Source organism: Coregonus clupeaformis, chromosome 17, assembly GCF_020615455.1.
Source record: "Coregonus clupeaformis isolate EN_2021a chromosome 17, ASM2061545v1, whole genome shotgun sequence".
Lineage (NCBI taxonomy): Eukaryota > Metazoa > Chordata > Actinopteri > Salmoniformes > Salmonidae > Coregonus > Coregonus clupeaformis.
In genome coordinates, this window is record NC_059208.1 from 37,984,066 (window position 1) to 38,009,717 (window position 25,652).

The 25,652-nt window shown below is 39.6% G+C and overlaps 2 protein-coding genes across 4 annotated transcripts; both read right to left on the reverse strand.

Moving 5' to 3' along the window:
- Window positions 1-13,291: 13,291 nt before the first annotated feature.
- On the reverse strand, window positions 13,292-21,960 carry LOC121586351 (chloride intracellular channel protein 1). 3 transcript variants are annotated; one of them, XM_041902969.2, is made up of 7 exons: window positions 21,683-21,960; window positions 21,291-21,369; window positions 20,181-20,290; window positions 19,338-19,463; window positions 18,925-19,031; window positions 15,435-15,616; window positions 13,292-14,798 (listed from the first exon to the last, which is right to left on the reverse strand). In XM_041902969.2, the coding sequence occupies exons 2-7, from the start codon at window positions 21,330-21,332 to the stop codon at window positions 14,637-14,639; spliced, it is 729 nt and encodes a 242-aa protein (XP_041758903.1). In that variant the 5' UTR covers window positions 21,333-21,369; window positions 21,683-21,960; the 3' UTR covers window positions 13,292-14,636. The 3 variants fall into 3 exon arrangements, with proteins under 3 accessions (XP_041758903.1, XP_041758902.1, XP_041758904.1); XM_041902968.2 differs by having other exon boundaries at window positions 21,674-21,960; XM_041902970.2 differs by lacking the exon at window positions 21,683-21,960 and adding an exon at window positions 21,583-21,670.
- Window positions 21,961-23,346: 1,386 nt separating this feature from the next.
- LOC121586353 (protein Bouncer-like) lies at window positions 23,347-25,433 on the reverse strand. The gene is made up of 3 exons (XM_045226651.1): window positions 25,231-25,433; window positions 24,398-24,508; window positions 23,347-23,748 (listed from the first exon to the last, which is right to left on the reverse strand). The coding sequence occupies exons 1-3, from the start codon at window positions 25,283-25,285 to the stop codon at window positions 23,540-23,542; spliced, it is 375 nt and encodes a 124-aa protein (XP_045082586.1). The 5' UTR covers window positions 25,286-25,433; the 3' UTR covers window positions 23,347-23,539.
- Window positions 25,434-25,652: the final 219 nt, after the last annotated feature.

Here is a 25,652-nt window from a genome sequence, read left to right on the forward strand (position 1 = left end):
AAGGCATCCCATAACATTTTAACATGGAAATAGCTGTTCAATCATTCAGCTTACAGTAGCAGCCAATGTGTGGTGTTCTATGTAGGCCTACATTCCATGAGACTTTTGAAAAAAACATGCAGGGCTTGACATTAACCTGTTTATCCACTTGTCCTTCAGACAAGTAGGTGACCGAAAATGCTGTTGTGTTGTTTGATGCAAGAAACCACTTTACAAAATAAAATGCATTATTATTCTCATACCATTATTACAAAGAATCAGACAAATTATGCTACCCTCTGCTTATTTGCTACTTAGCTTATTCAAGCCTGTCTCAAAAACTCGTTTTTCAAAGATGTCTAGAAATGTACACGTTTTGTGCTCTTGTAGGAAGCAATCACTCCCACATTACTGACTACAAATGATCTATAACTGGGCTAATAACTCACTAACTAGCAAAGGATATGAACATGTGGCAACATGCAGCTCTCGCTTTGATCTTAAAACAAGCAAATCTACTCATGACCACTCATTCTCTAAACACATTCCAGTTAAAAGTAAATGGCACAGATCCATATATGGCAATGGTCTATTTGCATATAGGCCTACTATAGTCCCCTGTAGCTCAGTTGGTAGAGCATAGTGCTTGCAACGCCAGGGTTGTGGGTTCGTTTCCCACGGGGGGCCAGTATGAAAATGTATGCACTCACTAACTGTAAGTCGCTCTGGATAAGAGCGTCTGCTAAATGACTAAAATCTAAAATCTGATTGGTTATGTCGCACATGTCTGTGTAGAGTACGGGCTGAGTAGTGCGTGTCAATGCAATAGAACCCTACTCTACAACAAAATCTCTTGCATACTATAGTTCATTTTGTTTCGGTATGTTGCATTGAAAGTGGTTAACATTGCGTTTATTCGATCACAATTGCCACAGTAAAGGGAAACGTTGATAGTGTTAACAGGGAAAACTCTAGAACAGTGGTCACTAGTCAAGATCACTTTCTGAGTCAAAATGCAAGCTGAAATCTACCACTCTGATTTTTTGTTGTTGTTGCATGACTTAAAAAACGTAAGCCTATGCAACATTAACCAATTAAAAACAGCACTATAGCAATGAGGTGTGTGCAGTAAACTATAGGCCCAATACATTATCACCGCATATTAGCTTTGCTTGAATTGCCCATTGTTGTTCGGGATTTTTTTGTACAATTATATTTCAAAATTTGAGGTAGGCTATATGATCACACCGGTAATAGATCCATTGTTGTGTTACTTGTGAGGCACAGCTGAGTGAGCATACATTTAAATAATTTGCTTTTTATTTTTATTTTACTGGGCTGATGGTGCCTGCATTTGATTGTCAGTCTCAGCAGAGGGAGCGAGCATGCATTACAGGTGGAGATGGGGGATATGCCATTGCAGATTAGGAGACAGCAGCTGGCAATGAATTATTGGGTCAACCTTCAAGGACATGGGGTGTCTCATCCTGCAAAAGGGATTTTACAGGCATGCTGGGAACATGAGCGAAGACAGAACACGAGCTTTGGGTGGGTGGGTAATACCCAGGTGAAGGAGATGGGACTGTATAGAAAGGAGTTTAGTCCAACGGTAGCTATTCCTGTAAATCTACCATGGCTACTCCCGCCTCCAGTAGTTGATCTAGAAGTGTTGGAGAGACTACAGAAAGATAGGGAGGATGTTGATCCATCTCATTTGTTTAAGAGATGTCTGGATACTGTGTATCAGGATTTTGTGGCCATTTACACAGATGGTTCAAAAGATCCAAGGACAGGACATACTGGGTCAGCATTTGTAGTGCAGGAATGTGGGGTGGAAGTCAGGAAATGTATTACAGATCATCTGGCTGTATTTACGGCAGAGCTGATGGCCATACTGTTGGCCTTGCAGTGGGTGGAGGAAGTCAAACATGACAGAGTAGTTATTTGCTCTGATTCATGTGCAGTGTTAATGAGTCTCCAGTCCTTTAGCTCACGTAGCAGACAAGACCTGCTTTATGAGGTGCTACAAACCCATGGTAGGATTAAACAGATGGGTATACAGATAAGATTTACGTGGGTCCCAGCCCATGTGGGGGTGGAGGGGAACGAGGCAGTAGATGAACTGGCTAAACAAGCACTTAGTAGTGGGGATGTTGATGTTGAAGTTTCAATGAGCAAGGCAAAGGCAAAAATACTGATATATACAGTGATGGTGCAGAGATGGCAGGAGCAGTGGAATAGAGATAATAAGGGAAGGCATTTATTTCAAGTACAGAGGAAAGTCGGGCAGGGGAGGACGGCAGGAAGGGACAGAAGAGAAGAGGCTACTTTTACAAGATTAAGGGTGGGACACCGCCAGTTAAATAAGACATTAAATGTGATAGGAAAGCATCCAACAGGAAAGTGTGGTTATTGTCAGGAAACAGAGACGTGGAGCATGTATTGCTACAGTGTGGGCAGTTTCAGAGGGAAAGAGAGAGGATGAGATCTACAATGAGGGAGAACGGGATACAGGAAATTAGTTTAAAGAGTATATTGAGTAGAACGTCATTAGATATAGTCTCAAATATTTTGTAATATTTTTTAAGAGCAACAGGGCTTTAGTTTCTCCCTGTCTCTGGCCCCCACTCTAGTACAGTAGGTGGCGGTAATGCACCATAACGTTGGATGCCAACCGCTGATAAACCCCACTGAAGAAGAAGGAGGGAGCGAGCAGCAGACTGAGGGTCCGCCTCTCAACATTCTTCCGCTCTCCCTTTCCTCCCTGACACTGACCAAAAAGGGACACAGTCTCCCTCCAGCTGATGGCGAAACTCGGGTCGCACCACATTATTTCTGCCTCATGCACAAATACATGTTGTTACTTCTATGAACAGAGAAAGTTAAATATTCCTCAATATTCAAAAAGACCCAAAAAGACAGTCTGTCTCTAGTCATGGTTTTAAACGGTTTGAAATCTCACAGTATCAACTTTGCTGTTGCTTTATTGTATGCCTGCTACGTTACTGCGGACAAGGTCATCTGAGCCATCCGATTGGCCAGCGGTAGACCTATAGTGCATTTGATTTGCTCTCTGGGCCCGCCGGGAAGGCAGAGTTTGTACCTTCAGACACATGAAATGGTTAAAAATGGCAACAGTTCGCCTACCCAGCACGCAGAGCAGCTGAATCGGGTGCACCTACCACCAACAGCCCGAGACAAATAAATTAAAATAGGAGCGCAAGGCTTTATCGTAGGGTTTTTTACAGAAATGTTTGGCGATCGACTAGGTATGCCTGGGAGATCGACCAGTCGATTGCGATCGACCGGTTGGTGACCACTGCTTTAGAAAGTTGAGTGAAGTTCAATCTCATGCTTCTCTCTGCGGGCTTTATACACGGCAGTCCCTGGGGACTGGGGACAAGTTGGTCCATAGAAACCAAATAACTCCAATAACATAAAGGATTCAATCATGTAAAAATAATAATGGGTTTTATTAATAATTTTAAACTACAGACTCCCCACTGGGCACACACTGGTTGAATCAACCTTGTTTCAATGTAATTCGTCAATGTATTGTGACTTGGAATCTAATATTTGTCACTGACTACTACCAATGTGCTATCTTAAGAAAGATTACTGAGAGATCTCCTAATAACTAAATAGATTCACTGCTATTGAAGTCATTCCAAAGGGTAGGTTTAACAAAGCAAATGAAATGTAACTAACTTTATAAGTCATATATCATCAATGATACCAGGCCTTTTTTTATTGTGAAAGGTAGGACTACATTTGCTGCAGCATAGCCTATGCTAGAGTAATATAAGGACTGAATGCGTATCTAATTTACACATCTCCATCTGGCTTTCAGGGGTCACCTTATTTTTTTTGCAGAGTTTTAAAACAGCCTATCACTCGATTATCTTTGCTTTAAATCAGTGTGCACATCTCTCTGTCTTTCTCTCTCCATCAATTCCATTCAAATAGCATCCATTCGGAAAGTATTCAGACCCCTTGACTTTTTCCACATTTTGTTAGGTTACAGCCTTATTCTAAAATGGAGGAGTTTACTGTTTTTTCATTTTTAATGCATTTGCATACATTTCAAAAACCTGTTTTTGCTTTGTCATTTCGGGGTATTGTGTGTAGATTGCTGAGTTTTTTATTTTATTTAATCAATTTTAGAATAAGGCTGTAACGTAACAAAATGTGGAAAAGGTCAAGGGGTCTGAATACCTTCCGAAGGCACTGTATATACATAGATGTCCTAGTCTTCGTCTTTCAGGTAATAAATACAATGCATTATTAGCATTATATTTAGCTAATGAATTCTGGGTTATGCATAAGCTATTTGCACATAATCTCTTGCACATCTAGCATTCCAGTGTTAATACTATTGTAATTATTCTGCACTATAGCCTATTTATTGCCTTACCTCCATAACTTGCTACATTTGCACACACTGTATATATATCTTCTGTTGTATTTTTGACTTTATGTTTTTTACCCCATATGTAACTCTGTGTTGTTTTTATTGCACTGCTTTGCTTTATCTTGGCCAGGTCGCAGTTGTAAATGAGAACCTGTTCTCAACTGGCTTACCTGGTTAAATAAAGGTGAAATAAAAATAAAATAAAAAATAATAAGCTTCTAAAAGCCAATTTAAAGCCAATTTATGCTTGATCCGAAAAATTGCAGAGCCTCCAGAGGCACACAGAGGCCAAATTGAGCTATGTACCGCATCACTGTGCACCACCCAAATGTTGTAACTATGCTGAGTGCTCTGTATAGCTCCGCATTGACATGATTGGTTGACATGATTGGTTGACGGTAGGTGAGGGTGGGAGGTCCTGTATAAACACAAACTCACTTCCTTGACAACTTCCTTCACAACAGCTCTGCGCTGCTCCACGAAGTGCAAATGGTATGTTTTTGTTCTGACCTGCGGAAGCCGCATCAGTAGTAAATGCTGTATGGCCAATGCAGACTTCGGATTGACCATGCAGCGCCTTTAACTTATAGCCTGTCTCTCTTGCGCAATATACACCTGCGCTCTGCTGGCATCTCTCCTTAAAAAAACGCCCCGTAGCTTTTGCTATTCCAAGAAAAGCTAGACTAGAATAGCTTGCAGATTCTTTAAAGCATTTCTTATACTAATAGACTATTTGAAGAGAGATGCAACTCTTGTTTGCTGAATGTTAAATACAGCAGCCAATTTAACTCACGGGGAGTTTGAAAGAAGAGAGAATGTGCAATGGCGGTTGGATATAGCAGTTATTTGTTCAAGACCCATAACCATTCAATCTTCGTGAAGAGAAGTGATAGCCGTCTGCATCTTATTCTAGTTCTATATTATTCAAGCATGTCATTACAATTATTAAGATAAGGACAATAAAACGTATTTCATGTAACTGTTGAACGCAATGAAGGAATGAAGCAACAATAGAGAGAAAGAGGAGGTAGGCTAATATGCCGCACAACAACATAACGACATGCAACAATTCAAGTCCTGTCAATGACGTTTGGCTTCTGATGTGATGTGATTGGTGTGAAGCCAAATCCAAACTGGCTTCCCTTGACACTTTTTTTTTTGGTGCACCAGGACCATTCACAGCTGAGCTTACTCAGTTTAGCTTAACACTGATTGGCTATTATTTTGTACTTTTTTTATCGAGGGAGGCCAAATGTGCGCTGGCTTACCTTGCATTCAATGCTATGGGCAACAACAATGTCATACTCTTTTTGGCCAGACAGCATCAGATAGATGGGCTACACATACTGAGACAGAGGGGCGCTGTTTCGCTCGATCGGATGCTTTCTCCGGTGAGATACATTCAGTCTCTTGCGAACTGAAGGAAATGTATTAAACACAGAGAGACGAAAGATAAATTATGTTTAATTTGTTGTTCTTTTTTTCTTGGTATTTTTTGGGGGGGAAGCCTGTCTTCCCTTGGCATCCACTGCAAATTCGCTAGCCTATAATTGTAACTTTGTAGGGTGCATGTCCTGCCCCAGCATCGCATGTTCTCTCCCAGCTTCATGGTTTGAACGAGGTCTGTAATTCCAGTCCATATAATACAGTATAATACAATACAGTACAGTAACAGTCCACAATATTTATATATACACTACCGGTCAAAGGTTTTAGAACACCTACTCATTCAAGGGTTTTTCTTTATTTTTACTATGTTCTACATTGTAGAATAATAGTGAAGACATCAAAACTATGAAATAACACATATTGAATCATGTAGTAACCACAAAAGTGTTAAATAAATCAAAATGTTATATTTGAGATTCTTCAAATAGCCACCCTTTGCCTTGATGACAGCTTTGTACACTCTTGGCAGTCTCTCAACCAGCTTCACCTGGAATGCTTTTCCAACAGTCTCATCCCAAACCATCTCAATTTGGTTGAGGATGGGGGATTGTGGAGGCCAGGTCATCTGATGCAGCACTCCATCACTCTCCTTCTTGGTAAAATAGCCCTTACACAGCCTGGAGGTGTGTTGGGTCATTGTCCTGTTGAAAAACAAAATGATAGTCCCACTAAGCCCAAACCAGATGGGATGGCGTATCGCTGCAGAATGCTGTGGTAGCCATGCTGGTTAAGTGTGCCTTGAATTCAAAATAACTCACAGACAGTGTCACCAGCAAAGCACCCCCACACCATAACACCTCCTCCTCCATGCTTTACGGTGGGAAATACACATGCGGAGATAATCCGTTCACCCACACCGAATCTCACTAAGACACAGCGGTTGGAACCAAAAATCTCCAATTTGGACTCATCAGACCAAAGGACCGATTTCCACCGGTCTAATGTCCATTGCTCGTGTTTCTTGGCCCAAGCAAGTCTCTTCTTCTTATTGGTGTCCTTTAGTAGTGGTTTCTTTGCAGCAATTCGACCATGAAGGCCTGATTCACGCAGTCTCCTCTGAACAGTTGATGTTGAGAGCATTTATTTGAGCTGCAATTTCTGAGGCTGGTAACTATAATGAACGTATCCTCTGCAGCAGAGGTAACTCTGGGTCTTCCTTTCCTGTGGCGGTCCTAATGAGAGACAGTTTTATCATTGCGCTTTATGGGTTTTGTGACTGCACTTGAAGAAACTTTGAAAGTTTTCCGGATTGACTGAACTTAATGTTTTAAAGTAATGATGGACAGTCGTTTCTCTTTGCTTATTTGAGCTGTTCTTGCCATAATATGGACTTGGTCTTTTACCAAATAGGGCTATCTTCTGTACACCAACCCTACCTTGTCACAACACAACTGATTGGCTCATCACACATTAAGAATGAAAGAAATTCCACAAAGTAACTTTTAACAAGGCACACCTATTAATTGAAATGCATTCCAGGTGACTACCTCATGAAGCTGGTTGAGAGAATGCCAAGAGTGTGCAAAGCTGTCATCAAGGCAAAGGGTGGCTACTTTGAAGAATCTCAAATATAAAATATATTTGGATTTCCTTAACACTTTTTTGGTTACTACATGATTCCATATGTGTTATTTCATAGTTTTGATGTCTTCACTATTATTCTAGAAAAAAAACCTTGAATGAGTAGGTGTGTCCAAACTTTTGAATGGTACTGATATATATATATATATATATATATATATATATATATATATATATATATATATATATATATATATATATATATAACAAAAAAATATATGGGGGATTGGAAATTATGCAGACAATTACATTGATGGAAGCTACAACCTATCTGCAATATTAAAGCTGATCTATCCCCTAAAATAAAAATATAAAATATATATATATAGTAGATTCACGTCTCCATCTCAACCAAAAACCTAAGTTAAAGAATAGGACTAAATCAAATCAAACTTTATTTAAAGTGCGTTTTTCGTATTCTTTAACTTGAGATGGAGGTGTGATTCCAACATGACTTTTTCCACATATTGTTGTTTTACAGCCTGAATTTAAAATTGATTGAATTTTGATTTGTCACTGGCCTACACACAATACACCATAATATGTTTTCGATTTTTAAAAACAAATTAAATCAAAAATTAAAAGCTGAAATGTCTTGAGTCAATAAGTTAAGCATTCAACCCCTTTGTTATTGGCATGCATAAATACAGTGAGGGAAAAAAGTATTCGATCCCCTGCTGATTTTGTACGTTTGCCCACTGACAAAGAAATTATCAGTCTATAATTTTAATGGTAGGTTTAGTTGAACAGTGAGACAGAATAACAAAACAAAAAAAACAAAAAATGCATGTCAAAAATGTTATAAATTGATTAGCATTTTAATGAGGGAAATAAGTATTTGACCCCTCTGCAAAACATGACTTAGTACTTGGTGGCAAAACCCTTGTTGGCAATCACAGAGGTCAGACGTTTCTTGTAGTTGGCCACCAGGTTTGCACACATCTCAGGAGGGATTTTGTTCCACTCCTCTTTGCAGATCTTCTCCAAGTCATTAAGGTTTCGAGGCTGACATTTGGCAACTCGAACCTTCAGCTCCCTCCACAGATTTTCTATGGGATTAAGGTCTGGAGACTGGCTAGGCCACTCCAGGACCTTAATGTGTCTCTCACTGTTCAAATAAACCTACCATTAAAATTATAGACTGATCATGTCTTTGTCAGTGGGCAAACGTACAAAATCAGCAGGGGATCAAATACTTTTTTCCCTCACTGTAAGTTCAGGAGTAAGAATTAGCTTAATAAGTAATCATACGTTGCATGTACTCACTCTGTGTGCAATAATAGTGTTTAACATGATTTTTGAATGACTACCTCATCTCTGTACCCCACACATACAATTATCAGTAAGGTCCCTCAGTTGAGGAGTGAATTTCAAACACAGATTCAACCACAAAGACCAGGGAGATTTTCCAATGCCACACAAAGAAGGGCACCTATTGGTAGATGGGTAAAAATAAAAAAAGCAGACATTGAATATCCCTTTGAGCATGGTGAAGTTATTAATTACACTTTGGATGCTGTATCAATACACTCAGTCACTACAAATATACAGGCGTCCTTCCTAACTCAGTTGCCAGAGAGGAAGGAAACCGCTCTGGGATTTCACCATGAGGCCAATGGTGACTTTAAAATAGTTACAGAGTTTAATGGCTGTGATAGGAGAAAACTGAGGATGGATCAACAACATTGTAGTTAATCTGCAATACTAACCTAATTGACAGAGTGAAAATAAGGAAACCTGTACAGAATAACAATATTCCACAACATGCATCCTGTTTGCAACAAGGCACTAAAGTAATATTGCTAAATATGTGCAAAAGCAATTAACTTTTTGTCCTTAATACAAAGTGTTATGTTTGGGGCAAATCCAATACAACACATTACTGAGTACTACTCTCTATATTTTCAAGCGTAGTGGTGGCGGCATCATGTTATGGTATGGGTATGCTTGTAATCGTTAAGGACTGGGGAGTTTTTCAGGATAAAAAAGAAACGGAATGGAGCTAAGCACAGGCAAAATCCTAGAGGAAAACCTGGTTCAGTCTGCTTTCCACCAGACACTTTCAGATGAATTCACCTTTCAGCGGGACAATAACCTAAAACACAAGGCCAAATCTCTACACTGGAGTTGCTTACCAAGAAGTCGGTGAATGTTCCTGAGTGGCTGAGTTACAGTTTTGACTTAAATCTGCTTGAAAATCTATGGCAAGACCTGTAAATGGTTATCTAGCAATGATCAACAATCGATTTGACAGAGCTTGAAGAATTTTGAAAAGAATAATGGGCAAATGTTGCACAATCCAGGTGTGGAAAGCTATTAGAGATGTACAAAGAAAGAGTCACAGCTGTAATCGCTGCCAAAGGTGGTTCTAACGTGTATTGACTCTGCGGGTTGAATACTTATCTAATCAAGATACATTTTATACAAATGTTAGAATTTTTCTTCCACTTTTACATTCGATTATTTTGTGTAGATCGTTGACAAAAAGTGACAATGAAATCTTTTTTTTTCACTTTGTAACACAAATACTTGTGAATACTTTCTGAAGGCACTGTATCAATTATTAATTTATAGACAAACTGGATATTGAATTGTGTTTGGTTGTCAACACAACCAAATATCAACATTTGAAGGAGACGCATCTTCTGCTTGGATAGTGCCATCTATGCCACTGACTTAGTCTGGCTTTAATTCCAGTTTCTCTACAAATTAATAAGTGATATGTTGTATTCACATCTCCATCTCAACCAAAAACCAAAGTAAAGAATATAACTAAATCAAATCAAACTTTAAATGCACTTTAAATAAAGTTTGATTCAGTCCCATTCTTTAAATCTTGATCTTTGGTTGTGTTGTCAAGCAAGCACAATTCTTTATTACTTTTGTAATACAGTAAATAGCCTAAATTTAAGGCTATATTGCAAACTAATGTAACAGTATTTCTTCAACCTCAAAATGAGTAACAAATCCATGGCCACATTTTGAAGTTACTGTAACTATAAATGTCTTCTTATGTAATCATGTAGATGAAGCACAGTGATAACACATTAAGTTGTTGAATACATACAATATCTGACATTGTATTCCCATTTTAACTTTGTTGTGCTTTTAAATGGTTAGAAGTACAGTGATACATTTAGATGACAACTAAACCAAAAATCAGACATTGTTTTTCGTTGGAATTTGGTTGTGCTTTTAGATCAGGGTTCTTCAATCCTGGTCCTGGAGGGCCGAAACACCTCTGTTTTTCATCCTCTCCTTCTAATCAGGGGCTAATTCAGACCTGGGAAAACCAGGTGAGTGCAATTAACTACCAGGTAGAAATAAAAAACAGAAGTGTTTCGGCCCTCCAGGACCAGGATTGAAGAACCCTGTTTTAGATGGTTGAAAACATAGTGATAACACATTGGGAATTCAACAAACTTCTGGCTGTCTTTTTGAGTGGGTGAATAAAGGTTGAAATCTAATTGATCGTTGTCTTAACCAAATACTACCCAAATGTCCACGTTGAAATTACGTGGTGTACCCAGTGGGTCATCCCACAGGTTGAAGGAACTGACATAACAACGCCAACTCCGATGCTAAATATGTTGCAAATGACATCCTCATGGTTGTACTATTCAATAACGTGAATGGCACTTAGGTGATACAGTCTTACAAAACCTTACCCTGGAAGACATACAAAATACACTGAATGTACAAAACATTAGGAACACCTTCTTAATATTGAGTTGCACCCCCTTTTGCCCTCAGAACAGCCTCAATTTGTCAGGGCATGGACTCTACAAGCTGTCAAAAGCATTCCACAGGGATGCTGCCCTATATTGACTCCAATGCCTCCCACAATTGTGTCAAGTTGGCTGGATGCCCTTTGGGTGGTGGACCATTCTTGATACACACGGGAAAGTGTTGAGCGTGAAAAACCCAGCAGCGTTGCAGTTCTTACATTTACATTTTAGTCATTTAGCAGACGCTCTTATCCAGAGCGACATACAGTTAGTGAGTACATACATTTTTCATACTGGCTCCCCATGGGAATCGAACCCACAACCCTGGCGTTGCAAGCGCCATGCTCTACCAACTGAGCTACAGGAGGCTACATGTATTTTTTTTTACACATTTTTGTCATTTAGCAGACTCTCTTATCCAGAGCGATTTACAGTTAGTGCATTCATCTTAAGATAGGTGGGACAACCACATATCTCATTCACAGTAAGTACTGTACATTTTCCCTCAATAAAGTACACTGTAAAACTTGATTGTTGTTTTGACAGTATTATACAATAAAGCTAACAGTAAAGTACAGTTATTTACAGTAAATTGCTGCAAATGGCAATGCAAGCTAGGTGATTTTATGCGTAAACAGTCAATTATACCGTAAATTCCAAAGAAACGTTGGTCTAAAGGTCTGAACAGTCATTCTGATTCCCATGTAAAGTAGCCTTTTGAGTGACTTAAACAGCACCCATAATATTTTTTCCTGATACAAATGCTAAAAATCTCAATTTTTCTCTCATGTCAAACTACCAGGAAGTCTGAAAAGATAGACTGCGTGGACGGGGAGCTAGTAGGCTAAGTGGGCGGGGAACTCACCTTGACACACTCAAACCGGTCCGCCAGGCACCTACTATCATACCCCGTTCAAAGGCTTGCCCATTCACCCTCTGAATGGCACACATACACAATCCATGAGTACGTTTACATGCACACTAATAATTCGATATTAAACTGATTATGGCAGAAGGCTGAGTATGGCATTAGTCATGTAAACATCTTACTCGGCATACGGTCAAAATTGAAGTAAACATACGCCGATTAAAACAACTGGTTTTCTGAGTAATCTTTCAAATTATTAGCAGTGTATTTGATCTGCGCATGTGCCAGCACTGGTAGCGCAAGCCTCCCTCTTATGCGCGAGTGAAGTGAGTTCGAAAAAACTGAAAGTATGCATCTTATAAATAGTTTTCAGATACAAACTTTGTGTGTCCGAACTCAGAATCAAATAGTCTTCTCAAAAATAACATGGTCACTGTGGTAGAACGTTTATTTTGATTGCCGATTTTCTGCATTTATCAAAAGTCCCATCAGGTAGCCTGATTTCAGATGTGTAATGTAAGCAGGATCATTAGGGAAATCGTTCTTCTTGCAAAGAATGTAAACGTTTTAAACAAACTATTATATTAATCTGACTATCCACAATAATAGTATTATTTTGTGCATGTAACCGGGCTTCATGTCTCAATTGTCTCAAGATTAAAAATCCTTCTTTAGCCTATCTCCTCCCCTTCATCTACACTGACTGAAGTGGATTTAACACCTGACATCAATAATAGATCATAGCTTTCACCTGGATTCACCTGGTCAGTCTATGTCATGGAAAGAGCAGGTGTTCCTAATGTTTTGTACACAACATTTTGTACACTCAAAGTGGATCAGCTTAAAACAAGGCTGTTTTAAACTGATCCACTTAAGTCAGTACCATGAGACTGCATCATCTATCAGTCAGTTTGAGGGCTCTATTCAATCTGCATTGCTGAAGATTGCACGATAGAAAGCTCATTTCCGATTGAGCTGACATATGCAGCGTTTACCGTGAATACAATCTCCTTTAAAGCGGGAACATTGCGTTTAAATTTCAATCACGCTGTAACGCTGAACTTGATACGCTGATACGGATTGAATAGAACCAAAACACAAATATTTCCCATTCTTTCCCAGGGGACTGAATTTCAAGTCACTGTAAAATGGAAGACTTCAAAGTGTGCACTACAAAGCACAGGACGGTAGTAGGTTCAAAGGTGTTGTCGATTTAAACAACCTAAACAACACCCAGCTCAATACACCTGAAGTAAAACCTTTCATTTGGCTCACTAAAGGTTCAAACTCTTTTATTTTTTCAAGTTTAATTGAGTCTTCCATTGTCAATAACCATATAAAAGAGTACAAATGCACAATCGTTTAGTTTCAGTTATATATGCAATGAATATCTCAATTTTTTATTAATGTGACGTTTAGGGTTTAGTCATGCGAGCAGGTGTGTGCACGTCTGCATTACATCCTGTAGTTTTCCCTCAGCTTTACAGTGAAACATGACTGAACCGGCTTGGTGCCTCAAGGCCAAACAAAGTCAAGTACTTCTTCAATAACCTAAAGTTCACACAAAGCAGCAACAATAGCCATATTACTTCGTCTGGAGTAACTCAACTGCCCTGCAATATGAGCCTCACACAGTTTTTTATATACTATCAAAAATATCATTCACTTAGAATGAGGGGATAGAAGTAAATTACTACTAGCAAAAGAGTCTTACAATGGGGGATATAAGCTTGATTAACCATTCACAGCGCTACGACCCGGAGAAAGGGGAAGCCAAGGTCTGTTGAAATCATTTTTGGTGTGGGTAACTGTGTGCTGAGAAACACCTCTGTATAATGTGCCCCAATGTATTACTACTGGCCCAAGACCTGCTTTCCCGTTCCCTGAGCCTAACTTCTGACCATTAAGCATGTATAAAACGACTGGTTCAAATTGACCATGTCATCCACCCTGTTAACGGCTGTTTGCCCTGAACAATATATCAACACTGTAATATGTCTGTAATAATATATAATTATAGACACGCCTATAACAGACCTCTCTCTTTCAGCTGCAGGTAGCAGTTAAACTGGTCTATGTATGCGTGTCTGTGTGTAATCACAACAGAAGAGCAGTTTTTTTACGGCTTGGCCGAAAGATAGAAACTAATAGGGGGTAATGTGGCAATGTATGCAGTGCAGAATTAATCATAGTGACTGAACAGACCACTATACCTTCAGTTGGATGCTACCATATGTAACCTACTGCCCGTGTTTAGAACTTTAACTGTGTGTAACTGCCCCTGAATATACGGTATTAAGAGTGGATGTGGCACGTGACAAAAAGGGAACCATAAACTATAAGTCTCAGAGAGTTTCACAAACTCTTAAATGGCCAATGAAATATTTCCAACTTGATCTTACAGTAATATTGATTTCCTGTTCTCAAGAAAGGTTGTTGGAATGGTGCGTGTGTGTCTGAGTGCATGTATGTGTGAGTGCATTAGTGTGTGTGTATGATGCCACATGTACACTGTGTGCGTAGGTGAGTGTGTGTAGGATGTCTGAACAGGTGTGTGTGTGTGTGTGTGTGTATGTGTGTATTCGCTGGTGTGTGTGACTGATGGAATCCGCTTGTCCTCCTACTTAAGTGCTTTAGCCACGGCTGAGTAGGCGATGTGTATCTCTGTATCGTTGGGGCAGGTAGAGGAAAACTCCTCGCGGAGGTACGCAGCGTCCATGTACCGCCACAGGTTGGAGAGAGACTTAGGGATGGAGAAAGTGCGATACTTCAGACACACCACCTGAGGGTTGGACAGAGAGACAGAGAAAAAGAGAGAAAGAAAGGAAGAGTTAGACGTCATTTCCCCCATTGCACATCATCCTGTAAAATAGTTTTTATTCATACATCTCTAAATGCATAGTTCTAATGTTGCTTATAGTGTTCATAGTGTAATCGGTAGTTTTTAGCTTCAGTGTTCAGTGTACATACTGTATGTCGATTGTGTAAATTCTGCGTCGAATATATTTTGTCTGTATATTCTGTTTATTGTGGCAGCACGATTTCACTGACTCAAATTCCTGTACATGCAAATGTATTTGGTGAATAAAGGTGATTCTGATTCTGAATACACATGGCCACTAAATAATCAAAATAAAAGTAACATACAAAAAAGTTAAGACAAACAAAGAAACAGTTATAGCCAATAAATATAATTGTATGTTGGTAGTCCAAACAATAATGATAAAAAGAGGCCATTGGATCTGCATGAACACTATTGTGAATATGTCCTTGTGTTCTAACATTGCAGTTTTCACTGAAGTTAATACTGTACATGTGGGAGCATTTAGCTCACAAGTGGTCCACCAACCCCAATTAATACTGATTTGATTATAGACCTCACGCTAGGCCACAAGCAGGGCTTAAAACAAAGGATTACCTTGACAATGTTCAGCTTGGGAAGCAAGTTGCAGTCGGCCAGAGTGAGGTCCTGCCCATCCAGGAAGGGGCGGAAGGAGGAAGTGACATCATCAGCGCTATTTTCGTCAATCTCGTCTGGAAGTGGGGAGCCGAGGTAGTCGTCTAGCTTCTTCAGGGCCTTGAGCAAGCCTTTCTCTAGGTCTGACCATGCAGAGAACACGCAAAGTAAAACACATTCATTAAGACTGAAACACGTACATAAACTGTAGTACGGGCAAAGGTAAAGCTCCTCAGTAGTATCATGCAAGTAAAGCCTTCATAGAGCTCCCTGCAATTAGGCTGAAGCAAACCTCTGAAAGAAGGAACTGAATGTGCTGCACCATGAAACAATGACAATACAAAGGAAATATGACACTATATTCTTTATATTCTATATATACAGTGCTTTCGGAAAGTATTCAGACCCCTTCACTTTTTCTACATTTTGTTACGTTACAGCCTTATTCTAAAATTGATTAAATACAGAGAAGGGCCTTGGTCAGGGAGGTGACCAAGAACCCGATGGTCACTTTGACAGAGCTCCAGAGTTCCTCTGTGGAGACGGGAGAACCTTCCAGAAGGACAACCATCTCTGCAGCACTCCACCAATCAGGCCTTTATGGTAGAGTGGCCAGACGGAAGCCACTCCTCAGTAAAAGGCACATGACAGCCCGCTTGGAGTTTGCCAAAAGGCACCTAAAGGACTCTCAGACCATGAGAAACAAGATTTTCTGCTCTGATGAAACCAAGATTGAACTCTTTGGCCTGAATGCCAAGCGTCACGTCTGGAGGAAACCTGGCACCATACCTGCGGTTTAGCATGGTGGTGGCAGCATCATGCTGTGGGATGTTTATCAGCGGCAGGGACTGGGAGACTAGTCAGGATCGAGGGAAAAATGAATGGAGCAAAGAGATCCTTGATGATCCTTGATGAAGAGATCCTTGATGAAAACCTGCTCCAGAGCGCTCAGGACCTCAGACTGGGGCGAAGGTTCACCTTACAACAATGACCCTAAGCACACAGCCAAGACAACGTAGGAGTGACTTCGGGACAAGTCTCTGAATGTCCTTGAGTGACCCAGCCAGAGCCCGAACTTGAACCTGATCGAACATCTCTGGAGAGACCTGAAAATAGCTGTGCAGCGACGCTCCCCATCCAACCTGACAGTTTTGAGAGGATCTGCAGAGAAGAATGGGAGAAACTCCCCAAATACAGGTGTGCCAAACTTGTAGCATCATACCCAAGAAGACTCAAGGCTGTAATTGCTGCCAAAGGTGCTTCAACAAAGTACTGAGTAAAGGGTCTGAATACTTATGTAAATAGAATATTTCAATTTTTCACATTTCTAAAAACCTGTTTTTGCTTTGTCATTATTGGGTATTGTGTGTAGATTGGTGAGGGGGGAATTTTTTTAAAATCCATTTTAGAATAAGGCTGTAACGTAACAAAATGTGGAAAACGTCAAGCGGTCTGAATATTTTCTGAATGCCCTGTATGCTAATATCATTACAACATTATTTGAATAAAAACATAGTTTAAAGGACTTGAGGCACAATTATAAATTGTTGAACTAGAGTCATTTAAAATGTCATTTTGACTCTTTGCACGTGACAATTGTTTATCTGAGTAGTGTGTACTTTTCACTGTACTTCTGAAAGAGCTGCTAAAAATACAAAACAACAGGCGACCGGTTTGTGAAGAGACGCAAAGCTCAGAGCATAATGCCATTAACAAAGACACTCCCTGCTGTTTTTGGAAAACAGAGACAGATTGTGGGAGCTTCTTGCAGGTGCTTGTTAGGGCTGTGACGATACCAGTATCGCAATATTTTTTCCATGAAAGAAATGAAAACACGAAGCAGGCCAAACTCTTTAGTCCTTTAAAAACCTGATGTACACTACCAGTCAAAAGTTTGGACACACCTACTTTTTCTTAATTTTTACTATTTTTTACATTGTAGAATAATAGCGAAGACATCAAAACTATGAAATATCACATATGGAATCATGTAGTAACCAAAAAAAAGTGTTAAACAAATTATATTTGAGATTCTTCAAATAGCCACCCTTTGCCTTGATGACAGCATTGCACAAGCTTGGCATTCTCTCAACCAGCTTAATGAGGTAGTCACCTGGAATGCATTTCAATTAACAGGTTAATTTGCGGAATTTATTTCCTTCTTAATGTGTTTGAGCCAATCAGTTGTGTTGTGACAAGGTTGTCGGGGTATACAGAAGATAGCCCTGTTTGGTAAAAGACCAAGTCCATATTATGGCAAGAACAGCTCAAATAAGCAAAGAGAAACGACAGTCATTCATTACTTTAAGACATGAAGTTCAGTCAATACGGAACATTTCAAGAACTTTGAAAGTTTCTTCAAGTGCAGTCGCAAAAACCATAAAGTGCAGTGATGAAACTGGCTCTCATTAGGACCACCACAGGAATGGAAGAACCAGAGTTACCTCTGCTGCAGAGGATAAGTTCATTAGAGTTACCAGCCTCAGAAATTGCAGCCCAAATAAATGCGTTCAACTAACAGACACATCTCAACATCAACTGTTCAGAGGGGACTGTGTGAATCAGGCCTTCAAGGTCGAATTGCTGCCAAGAAACCACTACTAAAGGACACCAATAAGAAGAAGAGACCTGCTTGGGCCAAGAAACACGAGCAATGGACATTAGACCGGTGGAAATGTGTCCTTTGGTCTGGAGTCCAAATGTGAGATTTTTGGTTCAAACCGCTGTGTCTTTGTGAGACGCAGTGTGGGTGAACGGATGATCTCTGCATGTGTATGAAAAATGTATGCACTCACTAACTGTAAGTCGCTCTGGATAAGAGTGTCTGATAAATGACTAAAATGTTAAAAATGTGTAGTTCCCACCGTAAAGCATGGAGGAGGAGGTGTTATGGTGTGGGGGTGTTTTGCTGATGACACTGTCTGTGATTTATTTGGAATTCAAGGCACACTTAACCAGCATGGCTACCACAGCATTCTGCAGCGATACGCCATCCCATCTGGTTTGGCTATTTGAAGAATCTCAAATATAAAATATACTTTGATTTATTTAACACCTTTTTTGTTATTTCATAGTTTTGATGTCTTCACTATTATTCTACAATGTAAAAAATAGTAAAAATAAAGAAAAACCCTTGAATGAGTAGATGTGTCCAAACTTTTGACTGGTACTGTATATAAAATATTGTATGCTATAGAAAAAATAAAATATGAAAAACTATTAAAATAAAATAAATGTGACTATCGATGACAACATAATGATGTTTGTTTCCAACATTGGGGCTGTTTTCCTAAAGAAGTTAAATCCGCTTTGTGTTTTGTTTTCTTGCCACGGTACTAACGAGTATCGCAAAACTGGTATCATTCCGGCCATAGTGCTTGTTAGCATGCAACAATGTTGTTGTACATGAAGGGCTGGGCTCAGTTCATCCTGGTTTATCATTGTCACTCACTGTCATTGAGCTGGGGGTTTGAATTCTTGATGTAGGCTGAGAACTTGGAGAACACGTCTAGGCCGGCTGTATTAGACTCAGGGTTCCTGGAAGCCAGGCGGGGGTATCTGTGGAAGGAGGCATAAAACATTTCAGTCAGTGAGGTATCATGGAAGAAAGCATATTGTCTTCCGAGAGGAACATAAAAACTCATATTAAATACACAAAGCATTAACAGCCTACATGCATGTACAGTACATAAACGATCAACAGAGGCAAACAACAGATACAAATGATTCTTCAAACACAACAATGGCACATGTAACATAGACCTGAAAGGGTATGAAACTTTGCTTGATGCAAGTAGCAGCATAACTGTCGATGGTATGATCAGAGGATGGATAGAAGGATAGAATGATGGAAGGAGTTATTACTTTGGAGGGGACAGGTTCTCCTCCAGGAACTCTTCTATCTTGTTGGTGTCGGTTTTCACCTCCATCCCGTAGAGCAGGAAGGGGGGCTGAGCACCAGGGGCCAGGTCCTTAAGGATGTCTGGTTTCCTATCAAGAGAGAGAAAATAAAAGGAAGAGGAAGAGAGGGGACAGAATTAGAGGGAGTGAGAAAGAGGCAGAAGGTAGAGGTATGTGAATGGGACAAAAAGTAATACATTTGTGACAAAAAAAAGCGTTATGTTTTACTATACTGAACAAAAATATAAACGCAACATGCAACAATTTCTAAGATTTTACTAAGTTACAGTTCATATAAAGAAATCAGTCAAATGAAATAAATTCATTAGGCCCTAATCTATGGATTTCACATGACTGGGCAGGGGTGCAGCCACCCACTGGGGAGCCAGGCCCAGCCAATCAGAATGAGTTTTTCCCCACAAAAGGGTTTTATTGCAGTCAGCACAATAGTTTTCAGCTGTGCTAACATAATTGCAAAAGGGTTTTCTAATGATCAATTAGCCTTTTAAAATGATAAACTTGGATTAGCAAACACAACGTGCCATTGGAACACAGGACTGATGGTTGCTGATAATGGGCCTCTGTACGCCTATGTAGATATTCCATTAAAAATCTGCTGTTTCCAGCTACAATAGCCATTTACAACATTAACAATGTCTACACTGTATTTCTGATCAATTTGATGTTATTTTAATGGACAAAAAATTTGATTTTCTTTCGAAAACAAGGACATTTCTAAGTGACCCCAAACGTTTGAACGGTAGTGTATATGTAATTTAAAAACAGATTGTTAGGTATTAGACAGACCTCTTCATGTCCACAGTGGTTACGTTGAACGTGACTCCTTTGAGCCACAGCACCATGAAGAGGCGCTGGGAGAATGGACAGTTGCCAATGCTCTGGCCATCACTGCCTGCCTAGAATGGGATAGAAGCCCTTATATTATGGTAATTCATCCAAACAAGAAGATCATATAATACCCAAGATAGATAGGGGAAGTCAAACAGGAATCACATGGTTTTAAATTAATTCAAAACATAAATATGGGCAACATTATAAAGTTGCCTACATAAGAAAAGTAATTTTGAATTGTACATAGCTTAGACATAACCTGTAAGGTGAGTGAGAATGGAATTCACAATAATGTGTGTAGTTTAAATGTTTTCATAGGAGGAAATAAACTGTTTTAGTCAAATATACAATGCAATGTGTGACAGAGTAGGGGCTGTGGCTCTCTTGAAATTTGAATGGTGGGGAACTGGACAAGAAGTCAGCATTTTAAGCTGCTACCACAAGGACATCTTTCATACATGAAAAAAAAAAACGTTATACATCTACATATTCACACAGAGAAATCATTATAGGTCATGAAGGACCATGAGAGCATGAAAAAAGACTCACTATTTTTATATAATGGATCATTTCCTCCGAATGACCACACCCCTGGGCTGCTCTGGCCAGTTTACTAAATATAGATTAAGGAGCCTATATGGCATATGTATTATCTTAATGTGCATTTAATAAGATTAGTAAATGTTCTGGCCATTCAACTAAAGAGCCAAATGGAGTACAGCAATAGGCATAGCTTCTATTAATAAATAGCCTAATGTATAAAACTATCTTATTAAATATAGGCTATTGCACTATGAAAGCCATTAGGCCTTGCCTTCTCTAGGTATTCAGTCTTCGAACAAATTCTGCGAAGGACCAGTGCCAACAGTTTACTTTTCTCACTGATAGGTAATCTGTTTGCAGACATGCGTGGGCTATAATGATGTTTTAGTAAAATAGATTACATTGTAGGCTACCACAGTGACATTTTCATAGCGTAATGTAATGGCGCATTGTTTACAAAGTAACTTGTCCAAGATATGATTATGCATATCAGAGCAGAATTGATTTGATGATGTGGCATACCTTCACAAAAAGTTCAACTTGAAGTCGATTTTCGTCACTCATCTTTTTGTTTCAAGTGTTGGCGCTGGAACTGGAAGACCTAAAGGTGACATAAAGCAGTTTCGTTTTTGGAGGGAAACAACTGTCAATGTGCAGTCTTGCACTAACTTTTAGATAGGCCTATTAGGTTCATTTCAATCATAAACAGAAAACCGATGTCGACCAAGGGCTTGGCCGCACTATCTGCTATGACAGACACATTCTGTAGCTTATATAAACGAATACAAACAAGCATCAGAAAAGAAGGTCTTACTGTAAACCGTTATGACTTAATAGCAACCTTCCAAGCGAGTTTGGTGAGTAACAATGTAGTCTAAATTGTAACAGATGTATTCTTTCCTTACTTCGCTCACGTTATGTATGGGACTTGCAGTAAACGTCTTGTCGGTTTCCCCTCCCTCTGTGTCGCTCGCTAAACACTCATTCCTCCATTTCCTGATGGTGGAAGGTCCCCGTACAAGCCAACACTCAACTAGCAACAAGTGATGTTTAGTACTCCGTTGTTAACCTAGCCGACCAAACTCAACTCCACGATTTACGATGGAGTTGAGCGACGACTAGTATGGGATTTACGATGGAGTTGAGCGACGACTAGTATGGGATTTACGATGGAGTCCACTAGTATGGGCAGACTGGAGTTCTCACGTCACATAAAATGACTTTTTTTTTTTTATCAAAAACGTACTGATTTCAGCACCCAAAGAATAGCGCGCAATTAGGCTACACGTGTAAGCACACCGAGCGAAAACCGGTGATAAGAAAGACCGATTGTGTGTATAAGTGAGAGAGATGGGGAAAAGAGAGGGGTTAAGAAGGGAAGATGTGGTGACATTATGCCGACAATTAGTCTATAGTAGGTAATCTATGTAATTTGGGTTATGAAATCTAAAATAAGCCTACACAACGTGGAATGAATTGCACCTGTACTAGCCCAAAGGCCAGCAGACCGCGATATTGAGTCGTTTCATCTTGAAATACAGCCTAGTGGACATTAAGATATTTAAATGTCGGTTGTCAGCTCATCGGGTCAGGCACTCATGCGTCAGTAATAAGCTTATGTAACAGACCTTTGACAGTGTTGTGTGACACTTAATCAGGTGTTCTGGTGTACAGTATTCCTTTTCTGAAATGTGTCATTATGTAGGTAAACAATTATATTTTTCAATTATATTTTTCTGTAGGTAAACAATTATATAGTTGCAACAATTATATATATATTTGACTAATTCAATTTCCTGGAATATTGTGATATCATGACAATTAGGTGGGTTTATGAATGTTTATATGCTCTGCGCCAGAAGGGTATAAAACACAAGCTACACAGCTATAATACAATTTGTATTACATGATGTGTATATAACATTACATTCCTCAGGGGAAACAGATGATGTGTTTAAATCTTGCCTTTGAGATCAATGAGAGGTGCTTATATGTAATCTGAATGAAGTACTCTTTTCTGGACATTTGACAGCATCAGGCCTAGTCGTAGATTCACCAATGTGCTGTAGTCTGTCTGATGCACTTGATGGCGCTATTGGTTTGAAAGTGAGTTGCAGACAAACAAGGGGGAGAAAGATTCCACCAGACTGTCTGCCAGCTGAGTTTGGCTGGCAAAGCTGCTAATGGTGTCAGGGTGGGGGCATAACCTGTTAAACTAGAGTTATGGGACTTACGCAATACACACCCACTCTCCTACTGTACAAGACACATTAACGTAGGCTAATGTGAATAGACACCCAAATGATGCAAACTGACACTAGCTTGATGTCCATACACAGGCTCAACCCTTACCCTAGCCATAGATGTTTCATAAGTTTGTCTTTCATTTCTTTTACCATTTGCTCAGTTACCATTTCTTATGTTTGACAGATTGGTAGCCTCCTAACTAAAGCAATATTTGTACAACTTATTATCATGCAAACATCCATTATTGTTTCAGCATTTTTACCAAACAGTACATTCTCAATAAAATGTCTGAATAAAAAAGTGTAGAGGACACTATTGTGTCAACAATGAAAAACACCACATTTTATTTCCGTTTTGTGACATTATTTAATTAATTTATTATTCAGAATAATATTACAGCATTGGTATGTGTGTTCAGTTGAGTAGTGTAAAGGCACTTCAAGTTGTTGAAGATCATAGTTGCAAGTATTATTCAGTTGATAAATGTTAGGATATCTGCGAAATGGCATATTAGGATATCCAGTCTAAATACCCCAGGCAAGCAGGGCGGCGCTGAGGGCTACAGTCACAGAGACCTGGACGGAGCTGGCCCCGTTACATAGGTCTGTTTGGCAGCATGAGAAGCTGCTCGTGACACCAGCACCAAGGATGCTTGCAGTGATGGTCTTGCCACACAGGTTTGAGTCCAGACAGCCACGGGTGTGGAGTTTCAGAAACCCTGTGGCATTGAATTCTAGATGGAATGAGATTTTGGATAAGATTTTTCAGTAATTGGTTCATTATGACATTGAAGTTATACACTGAGTGTACAAAACATTAGGAACACCTGCTCTTTCCATGACATAGACTGACCAGGTGAAAGCTATGATCCCTTATTGATGTCACTTGTTAAATCCACTTCAATTAGTGTAGATGAAGGGGAGGAGACTGGTTAAAGAAGGATTTTTAAGCCTGGATACAATTGAGACATGGATTGTGTATGTATGCCATTTAGAGGGTGAATGGGCAAGACAAAATATTTAAGTGCCTTTTAACGGGGTGTGGTGGTAGGTGCCAGGCACACCGGTTTGAGTGTGTCAAGAACTGCAACGCTGCTGGGTTTTTCATGCTCAACAGTTTCCCATGTGTATCAAGAATGGTCCACCACCCAAAGGACATACAGCCAACTTGACATAACTGTGGGAAGCATTGGAGTCAACATGGGCCAGCATCCATTTGGAACGCTTTCGACACCTTGTAGTGTCCATGCCCCAACTAATTGAGGCTGTCCTGAGGGCAAAGTGGGTGCAACTCAATATTAGGAAGGTGTTCCTAATGTTTTGTACCTCAGTGTATGCTAATTCATTGCATATTCACAAGTTTCTGTGAACAGGTTTCCTTACGCGCTTCTCCGGTGTAGCAGTTGAGAGTGGAGTTGTCACACACCATGTTTCCGGGAAATAAACATGTCCCAAATATTCCCACACTGCACTGCTTACAGGTCAGGGACTGGGCTGTGGAACATGGAGGAGAGACAAGAGTAGTCGATGAATCATGTGCAGTTCAACACAATACAATACAATACAACACAAACAATGATACAGTAGGTAGATAGGAGCACCTGACTGAACATCACGAGTGGCATCAGGTGGAAGAATGAAAGAAGACAGATTGACGTCATACCTATAACTCACTCAGCAATTCATAATAAAAAGCTGAAACGTACATGTTTAGACATTCACAGTATGTATAGGTATTAGGTATATACATTAAGATGAATGGTCGATTGTGTACTGTGTAAATTGATGTGTGTTCACTGGCTTCTCTTATCTACAAGCTTGCCAATTACATGTGGTTCAGTCATTACATGAGAGTCAATATCATCTTATTAGTGAATGTAATGCTACCACAGGAGACTCAACTTGTCATACAGTATCAGAACAGCCTAGGTACCCATGGAAATATGCATAATTATTCCTGGTAATCAGACTAAAACAATAGAAAGCACTATCAGGTTCTATCAGGTTCTTCAAACTCCTTTGTTGTGTACAGAATATGTAGCTAACATGCATCCCATGGATGTCTACCAACATATCATATTAAAATTGTATAGCCTTAGAAAATAAAAGCACCTAGTACAGAATTTGCGAAAAACTGTAACTAATCAAATCACAACCTATTACTGTACCTGTCTTTGAATATTGCCATAGAAACAGATGATTCTGATATGACTTACCCACTGCTATGAAGACCACCAGGACAGTTAGCCCAATCAAAATATTACTCTTCATCTTCTTGTAGGAGGGTAGCGTTTGTTGTTGTCAATAGGAGTCGTAGGCTTTAATCGCAGAAAGTACTCACTCTATATATACTGGTGAGGAAAGAACACTAATCAAATGAATGGGGAAAGTTCCAGTTTCCTGCTAAGGGAGTAGTGCAGATGGAAACTAGAATGAAGTATAGCAGGTTTTGTTGTCTTCCATGAGGGTGCTAAGAGGACATTTGTCGGAAAAGAAGAGTCTGGAATGCAGACAGTATCTATCATTAACATCACATTGGAATGCTCAGTCAAAAAAGTGAATTTAATTTAATTTAATTTAGTCTTTATTGTATTATTTGTTCAACCCTTTCACACACACACAAAAATACATAATGTAG